This window comes from Aulonocara stuartgranti (genome assembly GCF_965226115.1).
Source record: "Aulonocara stuartgranti genome assembly, chromosome: 6".
Taxonomy (NCBI): domain Eukaryota; kingdom Metazoa; phylum Chordata; class Actinopteri; order Cichliformes; family Cichlidae; genus Aulonocara; species Aulonocara stuartgranti.
The window spans coordinates 14,334,958-14,356,446 of NC_138944.1; the positions used below are offsets into that span (position 1 = coordinate 14,334,958).

Genomic DNA, 21,489 nt, shown 5'->3' on the forward strand with positions numbered 1-21,489 from the left:
GCACCACTAATACTAATGCTTAAAATAAAAGCAACCTCAGTTACAGCAGTTTATCGGCATAGTTTTAAAAATTGCAGTAAAGGAATTATAAAGTAAGACAAGTATTTACATTAGAGTAAAACATTATATGACATTATTTTATTTGACTCTTGTATATTTGATATGGAGCCAATACTTCAAATGATTGGAAATATAGAATCATGTGTTTCTTATTGTTTCATTAGTTACACCGTTCTATATAACACTGTAAAGTCTTAGCTTTAAAGTCTTAGCTGCCTTGAGATGACATGTTTTATATCAGAGGGTGATATACAGTAAATAAACTTAGATTAATTACATTACAGTTTGAAAAATTGTAATCCTTTCTCAGTTTTGCACTATTTTGTTTTAGTTTTTATATTATGTTTTTCATTATTCCGATGGTGAATTTGTATCCTGCTGCTGCTTCAAGATATTCAAGCATTTTGGGTTGTTTATGAGTGAAAGGAGAGTGGAGCCCAATTTTCATTGCTTCAGTTTTTAAATAGGAAATGCTTTCTTCCTTTCCATGTAATACATTACACTTTAAAACTGATCATTTTCAACAGTTTTCTGTTTTATCTCTGCAACATCTTTAACACTTGACAGCAGTTCCAGTCTTGAGGATTCCAGTCTTATCCTCCGTTCAGTCTCCAACTTCACCACCGTTGTCATCACAACCATTATGTCAGTCACCTTCAGTTCAGCCTCCTGTTCAGCAGCCACCAGCCCTGCATCCTGTGTCAGTTGCTTCACCTGTAAAACAATACAAGTCAATTCTACCCGAAAGACACTATTCCTCGCCCATCCATTCCAAGCAGAGAGACAAATCTAATAATAATGTCAACATTCCTCAAAGGCTGGCCAGTTCTGAGACTGAGATGCACACCAGGGCCTCCCCAGAGGCTGGGTTTCAGCCCCCATCAGACTCTGGACCCCTGGAGTTTAAGAAGCCAGCTGAGGACTGCACCCGGCTGTCGCTGCCTGAGCAGGGTCAATGCTCTGCGCAGCTGCAGGCCGCTATGTGTTTGCCAGAGGCCCGTGTGCCTGCTGGTCCTGTTCTGTCCCTGCCAGAGGCCCGTGTGCCTGCTGGTCCTGTTCTGTCCCTGCCAGAGGCCCGTGTGCCTGCTGGTCCTGTTGCGTTCCTGCCAGAGGTCTCCGCACCTGCTGGTTCTGAGACTGTTTTTGCTGGGGGGCCCGAGGAGCCCGTCCAGCGTCCTGCCTCGTCAGCTGGGGGGCCCGAGGAGCCCGTCCAGCGTCCTGCCTCGTCAGCTGGGGGGCCCGAGGAGCCCGTCCAGCCTTCTGCCTCGTCAGCTGGGTGGCCCGAGGAGCCCGTCCAGCCATCAGCTGCAGTCTCATCACCAGCTGCAGTCTCATCACCAGCTGCAGCTTCATCGTCCTCGCCTGCTGCAGCTTCATCGTCCTCGCCTGCTGCAGCTTCATCGTCCTCGCCTGCTGCAGCTTCATCGTCCTTGCCTGCTGTGGCCTCAGAGTCTTCGGCCTCGCCTGGTCCAGCCCCCGTGTCTTCGGCCTCGCCTGGTCCGGTTTCAGCATCTGCTTCAGCATCCTCATCGCCTGGTCCAGCATCTGCTCCAGCATCCTCATCAGCATCGCCTGGTCCGGCTCCAGCATTCTCATCAGCATCGCCTGGTCCGGCTCCAGCATCCTCATCAGCATCGCCTGGTCCGGCTTCTGCTTCAGCATCGCCTGGTCCGGCTTCTGCTTCAGCATCGCCTGGTCCGGCCTCTGCTTCAGCATCCTCATCAGCTGCTTCGCCTGGTCCAGCTTCAGCCCCCTCATCAGCTGCTTCGCCTGGTCCAGCTTCAGCCTCCTCATCAGCTGCTTCGCCTGGTCCAGCTTCAGCCTCCTCATCAGCTGCTTCGCCTGGTCCAGCTTCAGCCTCCTCATCAGCTGCTTCGCCTGGTCCAGCTTCAGCCTCCTCATCAGCTGCTGCAGCCTCGCCTGGTCCAGCCTCCGCTTCTGCTTCAGCCTCACCTGGTCCAGCCTCCGCTTCTGCTTCAGCCTCGCCTGGTCCAGCCTCCGCATCCTCATCATCCTCGTCTGGTCCAGCCTCCGTGTCTTCATCCTCATCAGCGTCGCCTGGTCCAACTTCAGCTTCAGCATCAGCATCGCCTGGTCCAGCTTCTGCTTCAGCGTCCGCACCAGCTTCGTCTGGTCCAGCCTCCGCTTCCGCCTCGTCTGGTCCAGCCTCCGCTTCGCCTGGGGCTGCAGGGGCCACGCAGCCTTCAGGTCCCCTACTACCACCTCCACATCGTCGGTCATCTGCCATTTTTCAGTGTCACTTTGAGACCAGATGTTTCTAATTTTAGTGATATTAGGCAAATGGAAGAAAGTAGTCCTACATATTTGTTTAATTGTGGCAAAATCCATTCACATTTAGGTAAAGATATATATTTTTAAATGAAAATTTGAACATTATCTAAATTCTTTTCACACTGTAAAATCTAATAATGTGTTTAACTAAAAATATCAAGTAGACTGAGTTTTTATCAACTTGTTTTTAGAACTCAGTTTAAGTAAGTTACTAGTACTTTTCATTCAAAAAGCTGATCAGCTCTGGTCATTTGAGTTGTCTTAAATTTAAAAAAAAAAAAAAAAGTAAGTAAGATGGAGATTTTACTACTCAGTGTGGAAGGATAAAACTATATGGTTTGAAATGCCACGTCACTACCTCCCTCCTCCCTCACACAGATCAGTCCACATGTTTATGGCACTCAGGTTTTTTTCTGGAATATGTTGAGAAAAGCTGGAGAAGCTTTATATAAGATTATATAATATACAGACAACAGCCTGCACACCAACTTTATAAACAAAGTATTATGTTGGTTGTCTTTTCTTCTGCCTCTCTGCTTTCACTTAAAATCAGCTGACTACCTGAAATCAATGGTGATATTATATGACTACATATATTTGTCATGATTTTACATCTTACATCTTTTCTGGTGGGTTAAATTATCTCTACATTTTTTTCACAAATCCAGACTTTTTTTTACTGTCACATGGTACATCATTCCAGGACTTTTCTCTTATATAGAAATACTGAGACACTTTTGTCTTTGTGTCTCAGAAACAGATTTTGCTCCTATATACTGTACCTGTTCCTCTCTGCTGATGATAATCACCAGGTCTGCCCCTCTCTGCAGACAGTCCTCTCTGCTGTCATTCCAGGTGTTTTCAATAGATGAAACTGTCATGGTCCTGGGTCGGTGACCCAGTGTTTTTGGTTATGTACCTTTACTTTTGATAGTTTTGTATTTTCTAGCATTTAGTGGTGTTCCCTCTGGTTGATGTCTTCCCTGCTTGTGCATTTCCTTAGTGTAGTAAGTCTCTGTGTTCAGTCCGCGTCTCTGAGTCTGTGTCATTACGTGTAGGTGTTTCCTGTTTTACTTTGAAGGGCTCTGTCTTATGTCAGTGTGTTCTGTTTACGTTTCCCCTGCCTTGTCAGTTATCATGTATTCCAGGTGTGTTCCCCTCCTGTTTCCCATCCCCTGATTCCTGGCTTGTGTATTTATAGTGTGTGTTACCGTGTCCTCGTTGCTGGTTCGTCTGTGTTGTTTCCCCTCGGTCTCCCTGCATGTATTTCCCCGGACCTCCCTGCACCGTCATTCCTGGTTTGTGTGTTAGTTTACCCAGTTTAGGTTTCAGTTTCATGTTCCTAGCGCCTTTGTTGTTTGCATTTTTGTTGTTAATAAACACTCACCTGCACCAGAGCTGCCGCCTTTTGGTCCTATATATATTCCACACGGCTTGCCCCCGCAAACCGTGACAGAACGAACCAGCCACCATGGACCCAGCGGCAGTCAATCCGTCCGAGGAGCTCCAGGATGACATCGGCTACAATGTGGAGATCCTCCTCGGGCTGTGGCTGGAGAATCCTCCGCACGAGCTTCGCCTCGCCGTGGAAGGTCGGCTACAACGGCTCTTTTCCGGCCTGCCATGGCTACTAAATTCACTTCCTCCGACCATACAGGCTTTTCTCCGGCACACACCCCACCTTCTCTCAGCCACTCCTGCCTCGCTGCCCGACTCGCCGGATGTGATCTTGCCCGGCCCGTCGGAGCCGTCTGCGGGGAGGAGACGCCGATCGCGCCGCAAGCGCGCCACCCCACAGCTGGACGTTCGGACATCTAATTCGCCGGCTGTGGTGAATGAGGACTGTTTTCCATTTGCGGACTGTATGACTGTTCATTCAGGGGCGGTGTTCTGTGCGGCAGATGACCTTGTGAACAGCATATCAGCTCCCCCGCAGCCAATCTTAGCCCAGTTAGCTCCCCCGCAGCCAGTGCCACCCTCAGCTCAGTCTCCAGTGCCACCCTCAGCTCAGTCTCCAGTGCCACCCTCAGCTCAGTCTCCAGTGCCACCCTCAGCTCAGTCTCCAGTGCCACCCTCAGCTCAGTCTCCAGTGCCGCCTGTAGCGCAGGCCCCAGTAGCTCCCGTGCCGCCTGTAGCGCAGGCCCCAGTAGCTCCAGTGCCGCCTGTAGCGCAGGCCCCAGTAGCTCCAGTGCCGCCTGTAGCGCAGGCCCCAGTAGCTCCCGTGCCGCCTGTAGCGCAGGCCCCAGTAGCTCCAGTGCCGCCTGTAGCGCAGGCCCCAGTAGCTCCAGTGCCGCCTGTTTTTTTTTTTTTTTTTTTTTTTTTTTTTTAATGACATCAGAAACAGCAGTATGCGACATTACGTGATGGCAGAGCTTCAGTTCATCCTTTGTCATTTTTTTTTTTTTTTTTTTTTTTTTAATAAATAGGACAGGGGGAATGAATGAGAGAGAGAGGGGAGAGAAAGAAAGAAAACCCAAGGGGAGAAGAGACGGTGAGAAGGGGGGGGAAGAGAGACAAAAAAAAAAAAAAACTCCTGGGTCACCTGTATGGAGAAAAAACAAACAAACAAACAAACAAACAAACAGAGGAGACAGCAAACAACAAAGAGCAACATAATAATAGAGAAAACAAAGCACCATCACAATAAACTAGCTAGTCATAGATATCAGTATTTACTAAGTAATAAACGATATTGTGCAGCACGCAAGATAGACAGCGCACAGTGTGCTTTGAGGCAGCAGCCAAGAAAGCTTTAGTCCGCGTCTGTGAATACCCATGTGTGCATACCTGTGTGGATCAGCATGCTTGCATTCCAAAGGTTTCTCCATGTAATGATCTGCTAGGGAGTGTGGGGGGGCCACAGCCCCATCCTCCAGGGTGTGAAGCGGGTATGGAGGAGATCAAAACTCCAGACATCCAGAGGCCCCCAGAACACAAGAGACCATGGAAGACCAACAGAGGGGCAGCCGCGCCACTGTTCCAGTGCCGCCTGTAGCGCAGGCCCCAGTAGCTCCAGTGCCGCCTGTAGCGCAGGCCCCAGTAGCTCCAGTGCCGCCTGTAGCGCAGGCCCCAGTAGCTCCAGTGCCGCCTGTAGCGCAGGCCCCAGTAGCTCCAGTGCCGCCTGTAGCGCAGGCCCCAGTAGCTCCAGTGCCGCCTGTCGCGCAGGCCCCAGTAGCTCCAGTGCCGCCTGTCGCGCAGGCCCCAGTAGCTCTGGCTCCAGCATTACCGGTTCCACCCGTTCACTCCGTGCAGGGAGAAGGCCTAAGTCCTACTCAAGGTGCTTTTCATGATTCAGCCGCCATTGGCACTGTTTGCCGCTCCAGGGCTTCCCCAGAGGCTAGGTCCCAGTCCTCAGCTGATTCTGGACCCCTGGAGTTTAAGCAGCCACCTGGGAAGTGCCCCGTGTCAGTGCTGTCTGAGCAGGGCCAGTGCTCAGCACAGCACCCATTTCCTTCATGTCTGCCAGTGGACTCCATGCCTGCTGGCTTTGTGATGGCTTCTGCTGGAGGGTCCAAGGGGCCCGTCCAGCCTTCGTCTCGTATCTCCGCTGGAGGGTCCGAGGGACTGCTCCGGCCTTCGTCTCGTGTCTCCGCTGGAGGGTCCGACGGACCGCTCCGGTCTTTGTTTCCTGTTTCCGCTGGGGGGCCCGAGGAGCCCGTCCAGCAGCCTTCCTCGTCAGCTGGTGGTTCCGGAGAACCACACCAGCCTCATGCCTCGTCGGCTGGAGGGTCCGAGGGGCCCGTTCAGCCTCCTGTCTCCGCTGGAGGGTCCGAGGGGCCCGTTCAGCAACCTTCCTCGTCAGCTGGGGGTTCAGGAGAACCGCACCAGCACCATGCCACATCAGCTGGAGGGCCCGAGGAGCCCATCCAGCCACCATCTGCTACGCCAGCTCCAGCCTGTGCTTCGTCAGCTGCAGCTCCAGCCTGTGCTTCGTCAGCTGCAGCTCCAGCCTGTGCTTCGTCAGCTGCAGCTCCAGCCTGTGCTTCGTCAGCTGCAGCCTCAGAGCCTTCGTCAGCTGCAGCCTCAGAGCCTTCGTCAGCTGCAGCCTCAGAGCCTTCGTCAGCTGCAGCCTCAGAGTCTTCGTCCTCGTCTGGTCCGGCCTCGTCAGAGTCTTTGTCCTCGTCTGGTCCGGCCTCGTCAGAGTCTTCGTCCTCGTCTGGTCCGGCCTCGTCAGAGTCTTCGTCCTCGTCTGGTCCGGCCTCTTCAGAGTCTTCGTCCTCGTCTGGTCCGGCCTCATCAGAGTCTTCATCCACGCCTGGTCCAGCTGCCTCTGCCTGTGCTTCTGCTACGCCTGGTCCAGCTGCCTCTGCCTGTGCTTCTGCTACGCCTGGTCCAGCTGCCTCTGCCTGTGCTTCTGCTACGCCTGGCCCACCTGCCTCTGCCTGTGCTTCTGCTACGCCTGGCCCACCTGCCTCTGCCTGTGCTTCTGCTACGCCTGGCCCACCTGCCTCTGCCTGTGCTTCTGCTACGCCTGGTCCAGCCTCTGCCTGTGCTTCTGCTACGCCTGGTCCAGCCTCTGCCTGTGCTTCTGCTACGCCTGGTCCAGCCTCTGCCTGTGCTCCTGTTACGCCTGGTCCTGCCTCTGCTTCAGCGTCGCCTGGTCCTGTGCCCTCCAAGCCTCGGCCGGGGCGCCTGACACTTGGGCGCCGCCGCTGCCTTCCGCGCGGCCAGCCCCCTGATCGCCATCGCCTGAGTGGCCGCCGCTGCCTTCCGCACGGCCGGCCCCCGGACCGCCATCGCCTGAGTGGCCGCCGCTGCCTTCCGCACGGCCGGCCCCCGGACCGCCATCGCCTGAGTGGCCGCCGCTGCCTTCCGCACGGCCGGCCCCCGGACCGCCATCGCCGGAGTGGCCGCCGTTGCCGTCCGCACGGCCGGCCTCCCGAACTGTATCCACGTCGCCGCCGTTGCCGTCCGCACGGTCGGCCCCCCGAACTGTTTTGGACTCCTGTGCTGTCGGCCCCCTGGCCGGCCCCCTGAACTGTTTTGGACTCCTGTGCTGTCGGCCCCCTGGACTCTTCTGTTTTGGACTGTTTTTTTTTCCTGTGTTTTGGTGTGCTTCGTTTCTTTTGGTTTTGGGCTCGTTTTTTGTTTTTGTCTTTTGGCCTTCTGGTGCTCCGGTTTTGTTTTGCTTCGAGCCCTCCTTCCTGGGCCCCCGCCGCCCGCCCTGGTCGGGTTGTTTTCTGTTTTTTCTGGCTGTTTTTTTTCTTGTTGGGCTGTCTGGAGCCAGCCTTTGAGGGGGGGGTACTGTCATGGTCCTGGGTCGGTGACCCAGTGTTTTTGGTTATGTACCTTTACTTTTGATAGTTTTGTATTTTCTAGCATTTAGTGGTGTTCCCTCTGGTTGATGTCTTCCCTGCTTGTGCATTTCCTTAGTGTAGTAAGTCTCTGTGTTCAGTCCGCGTCTCTGAGTCTGTGTCATTACGTGTAGGTGTTTCCTGTTTTACTTTGAAGGGCTCTGTCTTATGTCAGTGTGTTCTGTTTACGTTTCCCCTGCCTTGTCAGTTATCATGTATTCCAGGTGTGTTCCCCTCCTGTTTCCCATCCCCTGATTCCTGGCTTGTGTATTTATAGTGTGTGTTACCGTGTCCTCGTTGCTGGTTCGTCTGTGTTGTTTCCCCTCGGTCTCCCTGCATGTATTTCCCCGGACCTCCCTGCACCGTCATTCCTGGTTTGTGTGTTAGTTTACCCAGTTTAGGTTTCAGTTTCATGTTCCTAGCGCCTTTGTTGTTTGCATTTTTGTTGTTAATAAACACTCACCTGCACCAGAGCTGCCGCCTTTTGGTCCTATATATATTCCACACGGCTTGCCCCCGCAAACCGTGACAGAAACGTAATATAAACTGTGTTTGAAGTATATCCATCCTCGTTGGATATAGCGAACCTCCTTATCTTTCTTTCATTTTTGACAGCATCTGCAGTTTTAAGCACAGAGCTTCCTGCTTTGCTGTAGTTCTATCTTAAGTTATGGTTTGTTAGTTGAGCCAGTTTTTGTTATGGTCCCTGGTTCCTCTATGCAAGAGGTTTCAAAGTCATTTTATCTTAGAGGCCACATCGAGGAAAATATATTCCCAAGTTTAAACTTTTAATAAAAACCATGTAATGTCCGAGTTGCACCACATAAGAATATGGCAGAAAATTGTCAAATTAATTTACAGTGAGTTTATGTTTTCTGGCTTCTGCAAGGCTTAAATCAGAGTATTTCCAGCTGCGAGAATGAGTTCATTTGTAAAAACAGTTTTTGACATGGCTACACTGTATAAACATACTTCATAGTATTTTAGTTGGGGGACCAGGGTCCCCTGTATGTCAATCCTGCGTCCACTGAATATGTACTTACCAGGGTGGCTTTGCAGTCAAAAACAAATCACACACCTGCTATCAGCAGTTCTTCTCTATAATCTGTGCACTTGGTATTTAACTGGGTTAAGATTTAGTGGCCTGGAAAGTAGGCCCCAAAGATCTGTTAATTGTTAAGTCCTGATTAACCTGTATGAACACTTGAGTGAGATATAACAATACACAGATCTTTACTTTTACTGTTTCACAAAGGGCTTAAAGGGGAACATTCACATTTTAGACTTTTTTAATGCAGGATATTTTATTAAAACTATTTAGCAGGAACAAAGCAAAACTGTAACCCACATGTTTCACATGTCTTTTTCACAGAGCCAAAAGTTTAGGTTTTCACATGCAGCATCATTCCAGTTGTTTTCATAATCATAGTAGTGATTTATTACTACACAATCTTCATTTCTGCGTTTAAAATTGTTGGGTTCCCCAGAGTACCAGAAGCTGAAAGATAAAGAGGACAAAATCGCAACACAAACACGTGCAAATTAGAAACAACTTAAAATCAACAAGTTCATGATATTTACAATCTAAACATGTAAATAGAGGAATTATTTAATTTGATAAATTTTTAAAGTGGAAACCTTGCCGTCAATGGAGTCTCATCCACCCATTTCCAAACTCCTTCTGTCTCTCTGTCAGTCAGTCCAATCCACATTACCTTCTGCTGCAGCCTTATGAATTCCTTACACATAAACATAAACATGCAGCAATCAACCATTGAAATGATGTCACACACATTTTTGTTTTACTTAAATGTTTCACTCTGTTATCTAATTATATCATAAATGAACATACCTGTTCTTCTGTGTTGCTGATGATCGCCAAGACTGCGCCTCTCTGCAAACAGTCATCTCTACTGTCTTGCCAAGTTTTCGTGATTGAAGAAATATAATAGAAACTGCCGTTGAAATACAGCCAACCTTGTTGCGCATAGTGAGCTTTCATGAGAAGAAAGAATGAACTGTAGTTACAGTATTGTACAAACCTAAATAACACCTGTGAAATAAGTGTCAAATGTTAAAAGATACAACATAGTTTTCATTTGAATGTGTTTGTTTGGTATTGTGTATATAGTGTATAGTGCTGTGAATGGGTATATCCCCTGTCATGTGTTGTTGTTTGAGCTGGTTATTTGTGGAACCAAAATGCAGAGACACAGAAGGAAGGAGTAAACTTAAAATGAACATTTATTGATGAAAGCCCAAACTACACAAGATCAAAAGCACTAGAAGATACCTGGAGGAGGGAGGTAAAGAGCTAGTGTACACACAGATGTGAGAGCTGAGGGATGGTGCCACAATAGACAGAGGGAGACAGACACAATATATCTTCCTGATAACGAGGGGATAGGTGGCACAACTGACATAATGAGATGGGGAAGTAAACACAACACAACACGTAGAAACAACAGAAGTGGGAAAATAAAATGAACCTGACACAGAGGGAAGATAGGAGGGAAACCAGGGAACATAGAAAGATGAAATACAAAAACAGACGTGACTTAGAAGAACAGAAACTAAACAAAACCCAACAGTGATGTCAGCAATGACTAAAACGATTCAGAAAATTCTGCATAAGGCAGTACAGTAAGGAAATCATAAAGAGCATTTTCACCTATACCCAATAACTGGTTGTGCAATCCTGGCAGCAAGAAAACGATATGATCATGTTATGAGTATGAGTATGAGTTTCATGCTCACACTTACCAAAGTCCTCTAGCTTCCGCTTCAACTCCTCTCTCTCTTTTGTCAGGAAATTCAGCTGTGAAGCTGCCATAAGATAAGAGAGACGAGCTGTTACATACATTGCCAGTTTTCTGATAACTAATGGAAACACGTGTATTCACCAATATAATCGAGTTGCCTCTCCTGCTCTTCTCGCTCCTTATTCATAGAATCCTGCAAAGCTGATATTTTTAGAGAGCTTACCAACACTTGAAACATAAGCAGAGCATGATAAAAACATAATTTTAAACTGAATGTATTGCATAAATGTATGAAAGTATACACTACCAGGTAAAAGTTTGGGCACATCTTCTCATGTAATGGTTTTTCTCTATTTTCATGAATATTTACATTGTAGTCTCACTGAAGGCATCAAAATTATGAATGAACACATATGGAATTATGTAGTAAACAAAAAGGGTTAAATAACTCAAAATGTGTTATATATTTTTGATTTTTCAAAATAGCCACCCTTTGCTTTGATAACTTGCACACTCTTGGCATTCTCTCGATGAGCTTCATGTGGTAGTCACCTGAAATGGTTTTCCAACAGAGTTACCAAAGATGCTGAGCACTTGTTGGCCCCTTTGCCTTCACTCTGCGGTCCATCTCTTCGACTGGGTTCAGATCAGGTGACTGTGGAGGCCAGGCCATCTGGGGCAGCACTCCATCACTCTCCTTCTTGGTCAAATAGCCCTTACACAGCCTGGAGGTGTGCTTGGGGTCATTGTCCTGTTGAAAAATAAATGCTGGTCCGACTAAACGCAAAGTGTATGGTATGGTATTGTGACTGCACTTGGGGACACATTCAAAGTTTTAACAAATTAATAACTGACTTATTTTCAGTTCTTAAAGTAATGATGGACTGTCGATTCTCTTTACTTAGCTGATTGGTCCTTGCTATAGCATGAATTCTAATAGGCTGTCAGTTGTGTACCAAACTGACTTCTGCACAAGATAACTGATGGTCGCAACCCCATTAAGAAGGTAAGAAATTCCACAAATGAACCCAAACAAGGCACACCTGTGAAGTGAAAACTATTTCAGGTGATCATAAAGCTAAGTAAGAGAAGGCCAAGGGTTAGCAGCACTGTCAACAAAGCAAAGGGTGGCTTCTTTCAGCAATCTAAAACTTACATCAAGTTCTTTATCATTTTTTTTCTTGCCTACATTCTTCCATATATCTTGCTTCATATATTTGATATCTTCAGTATGTATCTACAATCTAATCTTCCTCTTCACATTAGTCAATCAACATCAGTGCTGGTTTTTAAATTCAGATTAAAAACGCATTTTTATTCACTGGCTTTTGACTCTGACTTGTATTTACTTATATTTTATTGTTTTTACAATGTTTATTATTTTATTGTATTTATTATTCCTATTGTATCTCTTATATTTCTGTTATTCAGCACTTTGGTAAGCCTTGCGCGTTTTTAAGGTGATATATACATAAACTATGATGACGACGACAATGTAGAAAGCAGTAAAAATAAAGACAAACCATTAAATGAGAAGGTGTGTCCAAACTTTTGATTGGTAGTGTATATAGTTCGTGCTTATTTGCACACTGTAAAATTTTATCCATATTTCTGGCAGCTTTATTGAATTATTATGTGGCATTTATAAAACCTGACAAATTATGTGTGCACAATATTTAATAAGCATTTATTTGTGACTATTAGAGGGCTTTTATCCCCATGATGTTTACCAAAGTTGATCTTCTTCAAACTGTCTTCTACATTAGTTCGATTTTCACAGGTAACATCAGTACCTAGTGTAGAGATTAGCAAAATATCAGATTATGACCACCCAACACAACATTTTTCTTTAAAACTATTCTTTTAAATAACCGTAACAATAAACTAGCTTAGGGACATCATGCATCATTTATACATAAGATGGCAACAGTGGTGATAGACCATTCTGTTGTCTGTTTCCACAATAACAACATTTATTAACATGAGTATTTAAGTTATAATTAAAACCATCTTACGCAGAGCCAGACGCAGGGAAACATTGAGAGCAGCCTGTAGGATACATAAGAGACAAAAGCTCCCAGCAATCCATTTATGCAGCTTTCCTCCTGTAAAGGACCACACACACACACACACACACACACACACACACACACACACACACACACACACACACACACACACACACACACACACATTCATTACACACACTAAAAAGTGTAAAAAAAACCACTAAAATTTCATTTGTGTCTTACCTGACACAGATGCAGCAGCTTCAACGCTTTCATCAGTGATCCGGTTCAAGCCAACACTCCTGGCTGGAGAGCTGAGGGTTCTAATATCCAGAACCATACCAGATTCATCTCTATGGCCTTTCATGTTTAACAGAAATTGATGTGACCTTGCACAACCGTTAGTCACTGTGCATTGTTTTTCAAGTTGCTTACACAGGAAAATACTTTCTTCCTCATTTGTCTTTTTTTTTTTTCAAGAAATGTCATCACACTTTTAACCTCATTTGGACAGGAAGGAAGAGACGCATATAAAAGTGTCTAGCAAGCAGCAGATGTCCTGTCTTACTTTATCAAAATGACACTTTACCATCCACACCCTTTACTTCTGTCACACATTCTATTATCAGAACATTATTTCTTTATCTGTTGTACTTACTCAAAAGAAAAATATTTGTTTTTTCATGTTTGTCTCTTAAGGCTGTGTTACTGCCTGTCTGGTTAGTTTGATTATAACTACATTTATTTTAAAACAGTTATGTGAACAGAAGAAACAAAGATATTTCTATATATCTATTTGCATCTTATAATTTGCCTGAATTTTTATAATGGAGACCTTTATTTGGTTCATTATTATCTTTAACCTTAAAAGTTACTCTAGACACTGTTATCCACACAGCAAGCGGCGCTACAAACTGGTTAATACTTCACTTCACCAAAAGCACAAAATTGGTATGCTGTTACAGAATGCAAATTTTAAAAAAATCAATGAATCATAACACATTCATAGTGTAAGAAACCTCCAGAGCATTATGTTAGGTTTTGTAAGTTTTGTCATCAGTTAATTTGTCATTCTAAATGTTCGGCTCCTCAGTTTATTCTTCAGAGTTTATTCTTAATATATATATTTCTTAACAAGCTTAAATTAAAAATTAGTTTGAAGTACAACTCTCCATCAGAGGTGCCTGAACATTTTAATTAAGATTTCCAGTAATTATTTTCCCAAGCATGACCAATAATTTCTGAATTATGAGGTTTATTTGCACCAAAGGAGGGAAGTAATGAAGTACAAATACTTTTAATACTGTACTTAAGTAGAATTTTTAGTAATCTATTCAACTTTTTACTTTTATTCCCTTGTTAAAGAAATATGAGAACTTTTTACTGCCTACATTTTCAAAACAGGCTGGTATGTAGCATAAAAGAGAAGGAGGAGCCAAACCCATTTACCATAGTCAGAGTCAAAGTAGACTGGAACGAGTGCACATGTCTGTAAGTTATAGTTGCGTACTTCATCAACTATCTAGCACTGCAGAAGAGGAGCGAGAAAAGCAAGTAATTTCAAATGCAACATTTATATCCAATCAACAAACATTGGTGAACACAGTTTCTGTTTACAGTTTGTTACACAGTGTGTTGCTTGCTAAAAGTACAGCTGCTGTATTTCACAGGGAGAGAAATAAAAGTTAACTTCACTCAGTGATGGAGAAAGATAAAGACAGTGTAGGAGAGGAGGAAGAGATTAGATTTAACCTCTGCTAAGTGGTATGTGTTTGTATTGTGTTCAGGAAGTGGGGACAGTAGAAGGAAGTTTGACTTTAAGCATCAGTTTGCTAGGACCACACAAAGACAAATGTGTCCTACAGTTAAGGGTATAAGAATATGGAATTCTCTTCAAGATAATCTCAAGAGGTGTACAAACATGCACCGTTTTAAAATGTGTTATATACTTAAAAGGATAAATCAATATGAAGAACATGAAAGTAATTTGGGCTAAATGTGGAAGGAAAAAATTTCATTGCCATTTAGTGCTGTATATTGCTGATTATACAGATTTGTTGTTTAGTTTTGCATTGTTACATAAAAATACACGTTAGAGGGATTTTTGGGGGTTACTGGCATCCTCTTGTAAGAATAATTGGATTGCACATAAGGGGCAGGTGCTAACAAGAATTTATTCTTCTTCCTGCTCCTTTTCACCCATGGGTGCAGTGTTATATTAATGGGAAGGAGGATCTGTATGTGGGAAACGAAACACTGTTGAACCATGTGTGAAATAAATAAAGAAATTAAATGAAATGAAATAAACTGGAAATTTAAATCTTACATCTAAGTGCTCATAAAGCTGCTGCGAAACCAACTGAGGTAGGCTAATGTGTCATTTAAAGGTTTCATGAAAATGCACCATAGTTCAGGATAATCTAGTTAGCTTGCATTAATATGATGAATTTAAAATAAAGCATTGTGTTTGAGTGGTGCACAGTGGATGGTGTGCTCATGGTCAGAGTTAGGTTACATTAAGTATAGCAGAGATGAATTTGAAGTGAAACTACAGAAGTTAAAATAATGCTAAGATTAATTCACCTTCATACTGTTTAGTATAATGACACCATAAACAGTAGTGCCAGTCAAACTCACCCAACAGAAAATATAGCTACACTCAACAAAAATATAAACGCAACACCTTTGTTACTGCTCCCATTCCCCATGGGATGGACGTAGAGACCTAAAATTCATTCCAGATACACAATATAACCATCCCTCCCAAACAGTGGTCACAAATCAGTCCAAATGTGTGGTAGTGGGCACATCTGCCATATTGAGATAATCCATCCCACCTCACAGGTGTGCCACATCAGGATGCTGATCTGAGATCATGAGTAGTGCACAGGTGTACCTCAGACTGCCCACAACAAAAGGCCACCCTGGAATGTGCAGTTTTTTGCGCTATTGGGGGTCTGGGGACCCAGAACCGGTCAGTATCTGGTGTGACCACCATTTGCCTCATGCAGTGCAACACATCGTCGCATGGAGTCTATCAGATTGTCAATTGTGGCCTGTGGAATGTTGGTCCACTCCACTTCAATGGCTGTGCGAGGTTGTTGGATATTCGTGGGAACTGGTACACGCTGTCGTATACGCCGGTCAAGCACATCCCGAACATGCTCAATGGGTGACATGTCCGGTGAGTATGCTGGCCATGCAAGAACTGGGACATTCTCAGCTGCCATCTGCCCTGAACAATGTGAACAATGATTCATCCGTGAAGCGCACACCTCTCCAACGTGCCAGACGCCATCGAATGTGAGCATTTGCCCACACAAGTCTGTTACGGCGACGAGCTGGAGTCAGGTCAAGACCCCAATGAGGACGACGGGCATGCAGTTGAGCGTCCCTGAGACGGTTTCTGACAGTTTGTGCAGAAATTGTTTGGTTGTGCAAACCAATTGTTCCAGCAGCTGTCTGGGTGGCTGGTCTCAGACGATCTTGGAGGTGAACCTGCTGGATGTGGAGGTCCTGGGCTGGTGTGGTTACACGAGGTCTGCGGTTGTGAGGCCGGTTGGATGTGCTGCCATATTCTCTGAAACGCCTGTGGAGACGGCTTATGGTTGAGAAATGAACATTCAATGCACGGGCGACAGATCTGGTTGACATTCCTGCTGTCAGCATGCCAATTGCACGCTCCCTCATTGCTTGTGGCATCTGTGGCATTTTGCTGTGAGACAAAACTGCACATTCCAGGGTGGCCTTTTGTTGTGGGCAGTCTGAGGTACACCTGTGCACTACTCATGATGTCAGATCAGCATCCTGATGTGGCACACCTGTGAGGTGGGATGGATTATCTCAATATGGCAGATGTGCCCACTACCACACATTTGGACTGATTTGTGACCACTGTTTGGGAGGGATGGTTATATTGTGTATCTGGAATGAATTTTAGGTCTCTACGTCCATCCCATGGGGAATGGGAGCAGTAACAAAGGTGTTGCGTTTATATTTTTGTTCAGTGTATTTTTTAATTTTTCTCTTTTGCTCATTTTCTACTTAATTGATTCAAGCTGACTGAATTAGAATTCAAGTTAAAACTGATGTAAAGGTTGTATTTTAATTTATTAATACTATTTTTTTTTTTAGATTAGATTAATATAGCACAAGGGTTTGTTTAGCTTTGCACAAAGCTTCTTACAAAGAGTTATTTTTTCCTTTCTTGCTTTGAGTACATTTCAGAGCCTGTACTTTTTCAGTTTTACGCGAGTAAATAAGTTGAAAACGTAGGCACCACAGAACACAGAACTGAAGTCTACCTTCCCCACCTGAGGAACAGGTATGGGTGCAGGGACAGTCTGGGTCCTGCCACTGTCACCCTAGGAACAGGGAAAGGAGGAGGAACTTGCCTCTCCCACCCAAGAACAGGTACGGGTACAAGAGTGGACTGGACCTCGGCTGGCCTCATCCTAGGAGCTGGTATGGGTGGAGAAACCTGCTGGAGGCCAGTGACCCCCGTCTGAGGAACTGGTACGGGTGCTGAGGTTGACTGGGCCTCGGCTGGAAGTAGGCACAGGAGCATTTGATGGATGAACACTAGCTTTCCCTGCACCCGAGGAACTGGTACGGGTGCAGGGACAAGCTGAGTTGTAGCTTTTCTGGGTACTGGAACAGTCACCTTCACTTGGGGAACTGGAGTGGGCGCAGGGCAAGGCTGGGTCTAAACCACTCTGGGATCATGGACAAGGACAGGCTGGGTCCCAGCCACCCTCACGCGAGCAACAGGTACAGGTGCAGGGGAAGGCTGGGTTCAAGCCACCATGGGAGCAGGAACAGGTGAAGCAATAGACTTAGGGATGAAGGATGAAAAACACAAACAGTCTTAGATTATTCAGGTGGTGATACCTGGCAGTTTTTGAGGGGAAAGTGATGCAGACACACTCTTGTCGCAGGTTGTTGGTCTGCACGAGAAGAGCGGCAGTGGTGGAAGCCTTGTCTCTCTTTGGCTGAGGAAACAGGAAAACTAGGGAACTGAGCCTACGATTGCCCCAAACAGGAAACCTCTGAAACACTAGGATCTAAACAAGTGAACACTAATGAGTCAAATACACAGCTGCGGGGGATGAGGGAGATCATGACAACGAACACAAGAAAATGCACACAATATAAAGACACGAGTGAATCAGAGCAGAGAGGAAACACCCGAGGAACATGGCTGGACAATAACTAATGAGACAGGGGAACAAGCACTGAGATGTGACTTACAAACCAAAGAGAGAGCGAGGGACACACTGTAAATGTAAACAACCAGACATGACTACACATGGGGCGTGGAGCAGGGGGGGAACCTAAAGAATAGATGGGAAAACTAATGCGGCCTAAGAATACAAATATTAAACAGAGGGTTAATTATAGTAACCAACATAAGGAACAGAATCTCAACCTCAGAATATTAAATAAACCAAAAGTCCAAACACAAATGCTGGGTCACAGACTCAGGACCATGACACATATATTAAACATGTTTTTTGTAAGATATGTTGAAAAACCATTTATCATTTCCCAGTCATTCAAACAATGTACAGTTGTCAGCCAAAGATGACGTGATGAAGAGAATTTAGTGTCAGCAGTGATTGTGAAAAAAATTAACCTAATGGCAGATATGACATTATGTGGAAAAGGATATGTATACGTCAGGTGGGTTAAAGTTTTGTTCCCCAATTTGAAGTGCCCTTGAGCATGACAACATACTTTAAGGCTTAGATTCATCATTTGTTAGACTTTCAGTTTGCTTCCCCTATTTTTACCATTTCCAAATCTGTTAACCACAATGCATGAGTATATTTCCTCACCCATCATTGCTGAAGAAATACACCAACAGAGGACAAACAGTTCAATGATCAGACAGCACTGAAGTTTTGTTCCTGTTGATGCCTTCAGAGTGTTGCAGGTAATGGAGAAAATGGAGACTAGAAATGAGCTGCAAAGATGCAATGGGAAATGCGGGATGGACAATAATAAAGGTAATGACAGTAATGACATATATATATATATTTAAATATATATATATATATATATATATATATATATATATATATAGAGAGAGAGAGAGAGAGAGAGAGATAGATAGATAGATAGATAGATAGATAGATAGATAGATAGATAGATAGATAGATAGATAGATAGATAGATAGATAGATAGATAGATAGATAGATATGAATGCAGTGAATGGCATATGTTTTAACAGAATAGGCTTCACATATTACAACATACTAAAAATGATTTCGATTTTTCAGAGAGACGACTCCTTCAGCTGCTTTTCCTCAGCTTTGGTGTGCTGTGTGTCATACAAGCCACTCTCAATCTTGCTTTACGCCTCACATGTGAGCATCATTCCTTATCTATGAAATTCAAAAGAAAGAAAAAATATCCACAAACTGCCTTCATTTGTTCAGTGCTTGTCTTTCTTTGTTTTAGTCGAGGGGAATGACTCACCCCACACAAAAAAGTTATGTGGCAACAACCAGTTAAAACCAGGAAATTTTAACCAAAATTCTTGTAGCGAACTACAAGAAAGAATCTTTGCTTTGAACAGAGACAGAAGCCTGCTTGAAAAGAGAAATGAAGAGCTCCTTAACATCATAAAGAGTCTTGAGGAGGAGAAGAAGAGGCAGAATGGTGAGAAACTTCAGTTCTTCCTCTTTTCTGTACTTGCAAAAGAAATTGTGGTATTCTGATCTCACGCTCATCTTTTCTCTCTTAGGTTTCATCTCATCGTATAATTAGAAAAATGGCGGCTCATATGAAACAGTTGAGTTTCTCTCTAAAATGGTTTTGGTATTATTTCAACAAAGTTTATTATTATTATTATTATTATTATTATTATTATTAGTCTATAATCTGTTTTAAGCTAATTGTCCCACATGTTTGACTTTTGCAGTTAATGATTGTGATTGTATTACAGTTTGGATTTCTGTTTGGGGTTTTTAAAATTTTTTTTTATAATTTTTATTAATTATTCTTTGAAATGTTTATGTCTGTATTATTCTGAAAGAGAATTTCTTGTTAAATTGAGTTGTTCATGTCTGGTTTTACTTCATGGTTTTCATTATAATTTCTATTTTACCATCCATCATTTCTACCAAAGTGAGCTGTATTTTTTTTTATTATTTTTCTTTATGAAGGTTTTGGGTCCTATTTGTTAAATTTCACACTAGTTTCTTGTCTATTTGTCTCCTCATGGCTGTCGGACTTTTGGATTTGTTTCTCATTTGCTTCTTGGACTTTCTTACGCCCTGAATTTCTACATTAACCTCAATAAAATGGCTTGTTTTTTGTTAGTAAGTCTGCCATCTGTGTCCTGCTTTTGGGTCCTAACCTTTACATGCCACACGACCTAACAAACCAATCTTTTCATGCAGTTTAGAACACTGAATATTTTCACATTTTTTTCTTATTTTCCAGCACATTAGACCTTATTTTGTCTTCCTACACCTGCACTAGCAGTCTCTGAAGTCAAAGATATGATAAATAGAATAGAAAGTTTATATTTATAGAACTGTATCTTTGTAGTACAGTCAATTTCACTAACAAATTGCATTTTGTACCTAAAGCTTCTCTAAAGCACATCTCAGCGCATTATTGTGTAGGCTGTGAATGGTTGTTTGTCACTTTCACAGAGCTGAGCAGTGGAGCATCATCTCAGCAGCCTCCTTATCATTGGAGGGAAGTCATATCTAGATGTTTTCCCCTTTCTACTGGGAACAAAATGGCAGAAAGCAGAAAGTCTTGTGCGAGTGAAGAAGCTAACCTGGTTCTGATCAACAGTTAACAGAGAACAAATAGCCTGCAAAAGGAACTGTTAAAGAAAGAGTTACATTAACAAATCGTACGTTTGTAATGTTGCTAAAACATGAATTCAAGTCATGTATTTCACCAGATCTCAGAAGAAAATACATCTACTCCACTATATTTATTTGACAGCAAATGTTACAAATTCACATTTTGCACATAAACAACAGCCATCAAATGATGTGATGTTGTGTTCTTCTGAAACACTTCTTTGATTGTTCAGTATGTCACAAAATTGGCAACTATTTGGATTTGAAAACACAATTTGTAATTTAAGGGTATTTTAAGGGGTTTTAGCACTTTTCTTTATGTAAACATATATCATAAACATACATATATCATCTGGAAGGAGATTTTTATATCTTTTACTGGGTCATTTTACATGGCAGAGATGAGCCCTTGAAGTGGCTGGATAAAAGTCCAATGACCAAAGTATAAGGCCTTTGAATAACTACCTACTTTTTTCCTCTGAAGGACGATACACTTAAAATGTGAAATTAAATATTTTTGTAATTAAACTATTTATTTGTATTTAAAAAATTGTTATATTTCAAATACCAATGCAGTAATCAAGATTACCCAAATGCAAGATGCAAGAAAGAGGGAATCAAATTAAAACAAGTCTTTATTTAAGCTGAAACACAAGTTCCAGAAATTAAAACAAAACAAAACAAAAAATCTCCATCCAAAATCTCCATCCTTTGGTCTGCCGGCTCAGTCAGCCTACTGGCCTTGAGGCCGGTAAAATCTCCAACAAATCTGCTCTCTTTTTGCACCACCTGTGCAACCACAGAAACTCCACCTGTCTAACCTAGCTTCTCACCCATAGTCTGCTTCCCCGCCAATTAAGACCACTCTAGTTTATACCCTCCTCTGTGACAGAGCACCCATTACCCCCCACACTCACTAGCCCCTACTTGATAGTAAAGTTCAATTAACTGAGTACTGACCACAAAGTCTGCTTCTTGGGTCTTGCCAGTACCTGATGATGATATTCTTAGGCTTTCTCTCTTGGCAAATATGACCAAATTGACAAAGACTCCTTACCTGAGAAAGCAGGTCCACTCACAAAGTTTTGGTCTCATATACATTTTCATAAATTGTATTTGAAGATCCATTTTCCTGTTTCTGTGATGGTGTTATGGTCTCACGGTCTAAATATCTGTATATATGGTCAACAGCCACATCTTTAGTCAGTCTTACAGTATTCTGCTGGGCAGTTGTCCTTCAAGAGC

The 21,489-nt window shown here is 43.8% G+C and overlaps 2 protein-coding genes and 1 long non-coding RNA gene across 7 annotated transcripts; 1 reads left to right on the forward strand and 2 right to left on the reverse strand.

Annotated features, from left to right (window-relative positions):
• Positions 1 to 564: 564 nt before the first annotated feature.
• Positions 565 to 2,103, reverse strand: LOC309708641 (uncharacterized protein; the record flags this gene model as incomplete). Its single annotated transcript, XM_082536869.1, has 3 exons — positions 565 to 774; positions 1,105 to 1,794; positions 2,014 to 2,103. 3 exons carry the CDS (start codon positions 2,101 to 2,103, stop codon positions 565 to 567), a joined length of 990 nt encoding a protein of 329 aa, XP_082392995.1.
• Positions 2,104 to 8,923: 6,820 nt separating this feature from the next.
• On the reverse strand, positions 8,924 to 12,842 carry LOC309709236 (uncharacterized protein). Of its 3 annotated transcripts, none has more exons than XM_082537793.1 (8): positions 12,661 to 12,842; positions 12,424 to 12,513; positions 12,139 to 12,201; positions 10,550 to 10,609; positions 10,410 to 10,472; positions 9,499 to 9,563; positions 9,285 to 9,385; positions 8,924 to 9,144 (listed from the first exon to the last, which is right to left on the reverse strand). In XM_082537793.1, the coding sequence occupies exons 1-8, from the start codon at positions 12,782 to 12,784 to the stop codon at positions 9,000 to 9,002; spliced, it is 711 nt and encodes a 236-aa protein (XP_082393919.1). In that variant the 5' UTR covers positions 12,785 to 12,842; the 3' UTR covers positions 8,924 to 8,999. The 3 variants fall into 3 exon arrangements, with proteins under 3 accessions (XP_082393919.1, XP_082393920.1, XP_082393918.1); XM_082537794.1 differs by having other exon boundaries at positions 9,290 to 9,385; positions 9,499 to 9,641; XM_082537792.1 differs by having other exon boundaries at positions 9,499 to 9,641.
• Positions 12,843 to 13,880: 1,038 nt separating this feature from the next.
• On the forward strand, positions 13,881 to 19,747 carry LOC309709028. 3 transcript variants are annotated; one of them, XR_014277399.1, is made up of 5 exons: positions 13,881 to 13,971; positions 18,343 to 18,425; positions 18,700 to 18,786; positions 18,881 to 19,081; positions 19,167 to 19,747. It is a non-coding gene; the product is annotated as an uncharacterized lncRNA (long non-coding RNA). The 3 variants fall into 3 exon arrangements; XR_014277400.1 differs by having other exon boundaries at positions 13,881 to 13,967; XR_014277401.1 differs by lacking the exon at positions 13,881 to 13,971 and having other exon boundaries at positions 16,715 to 18,425.
• Positions 19,748 to 21,489: the final 1,742 nt, after the last annotated feature.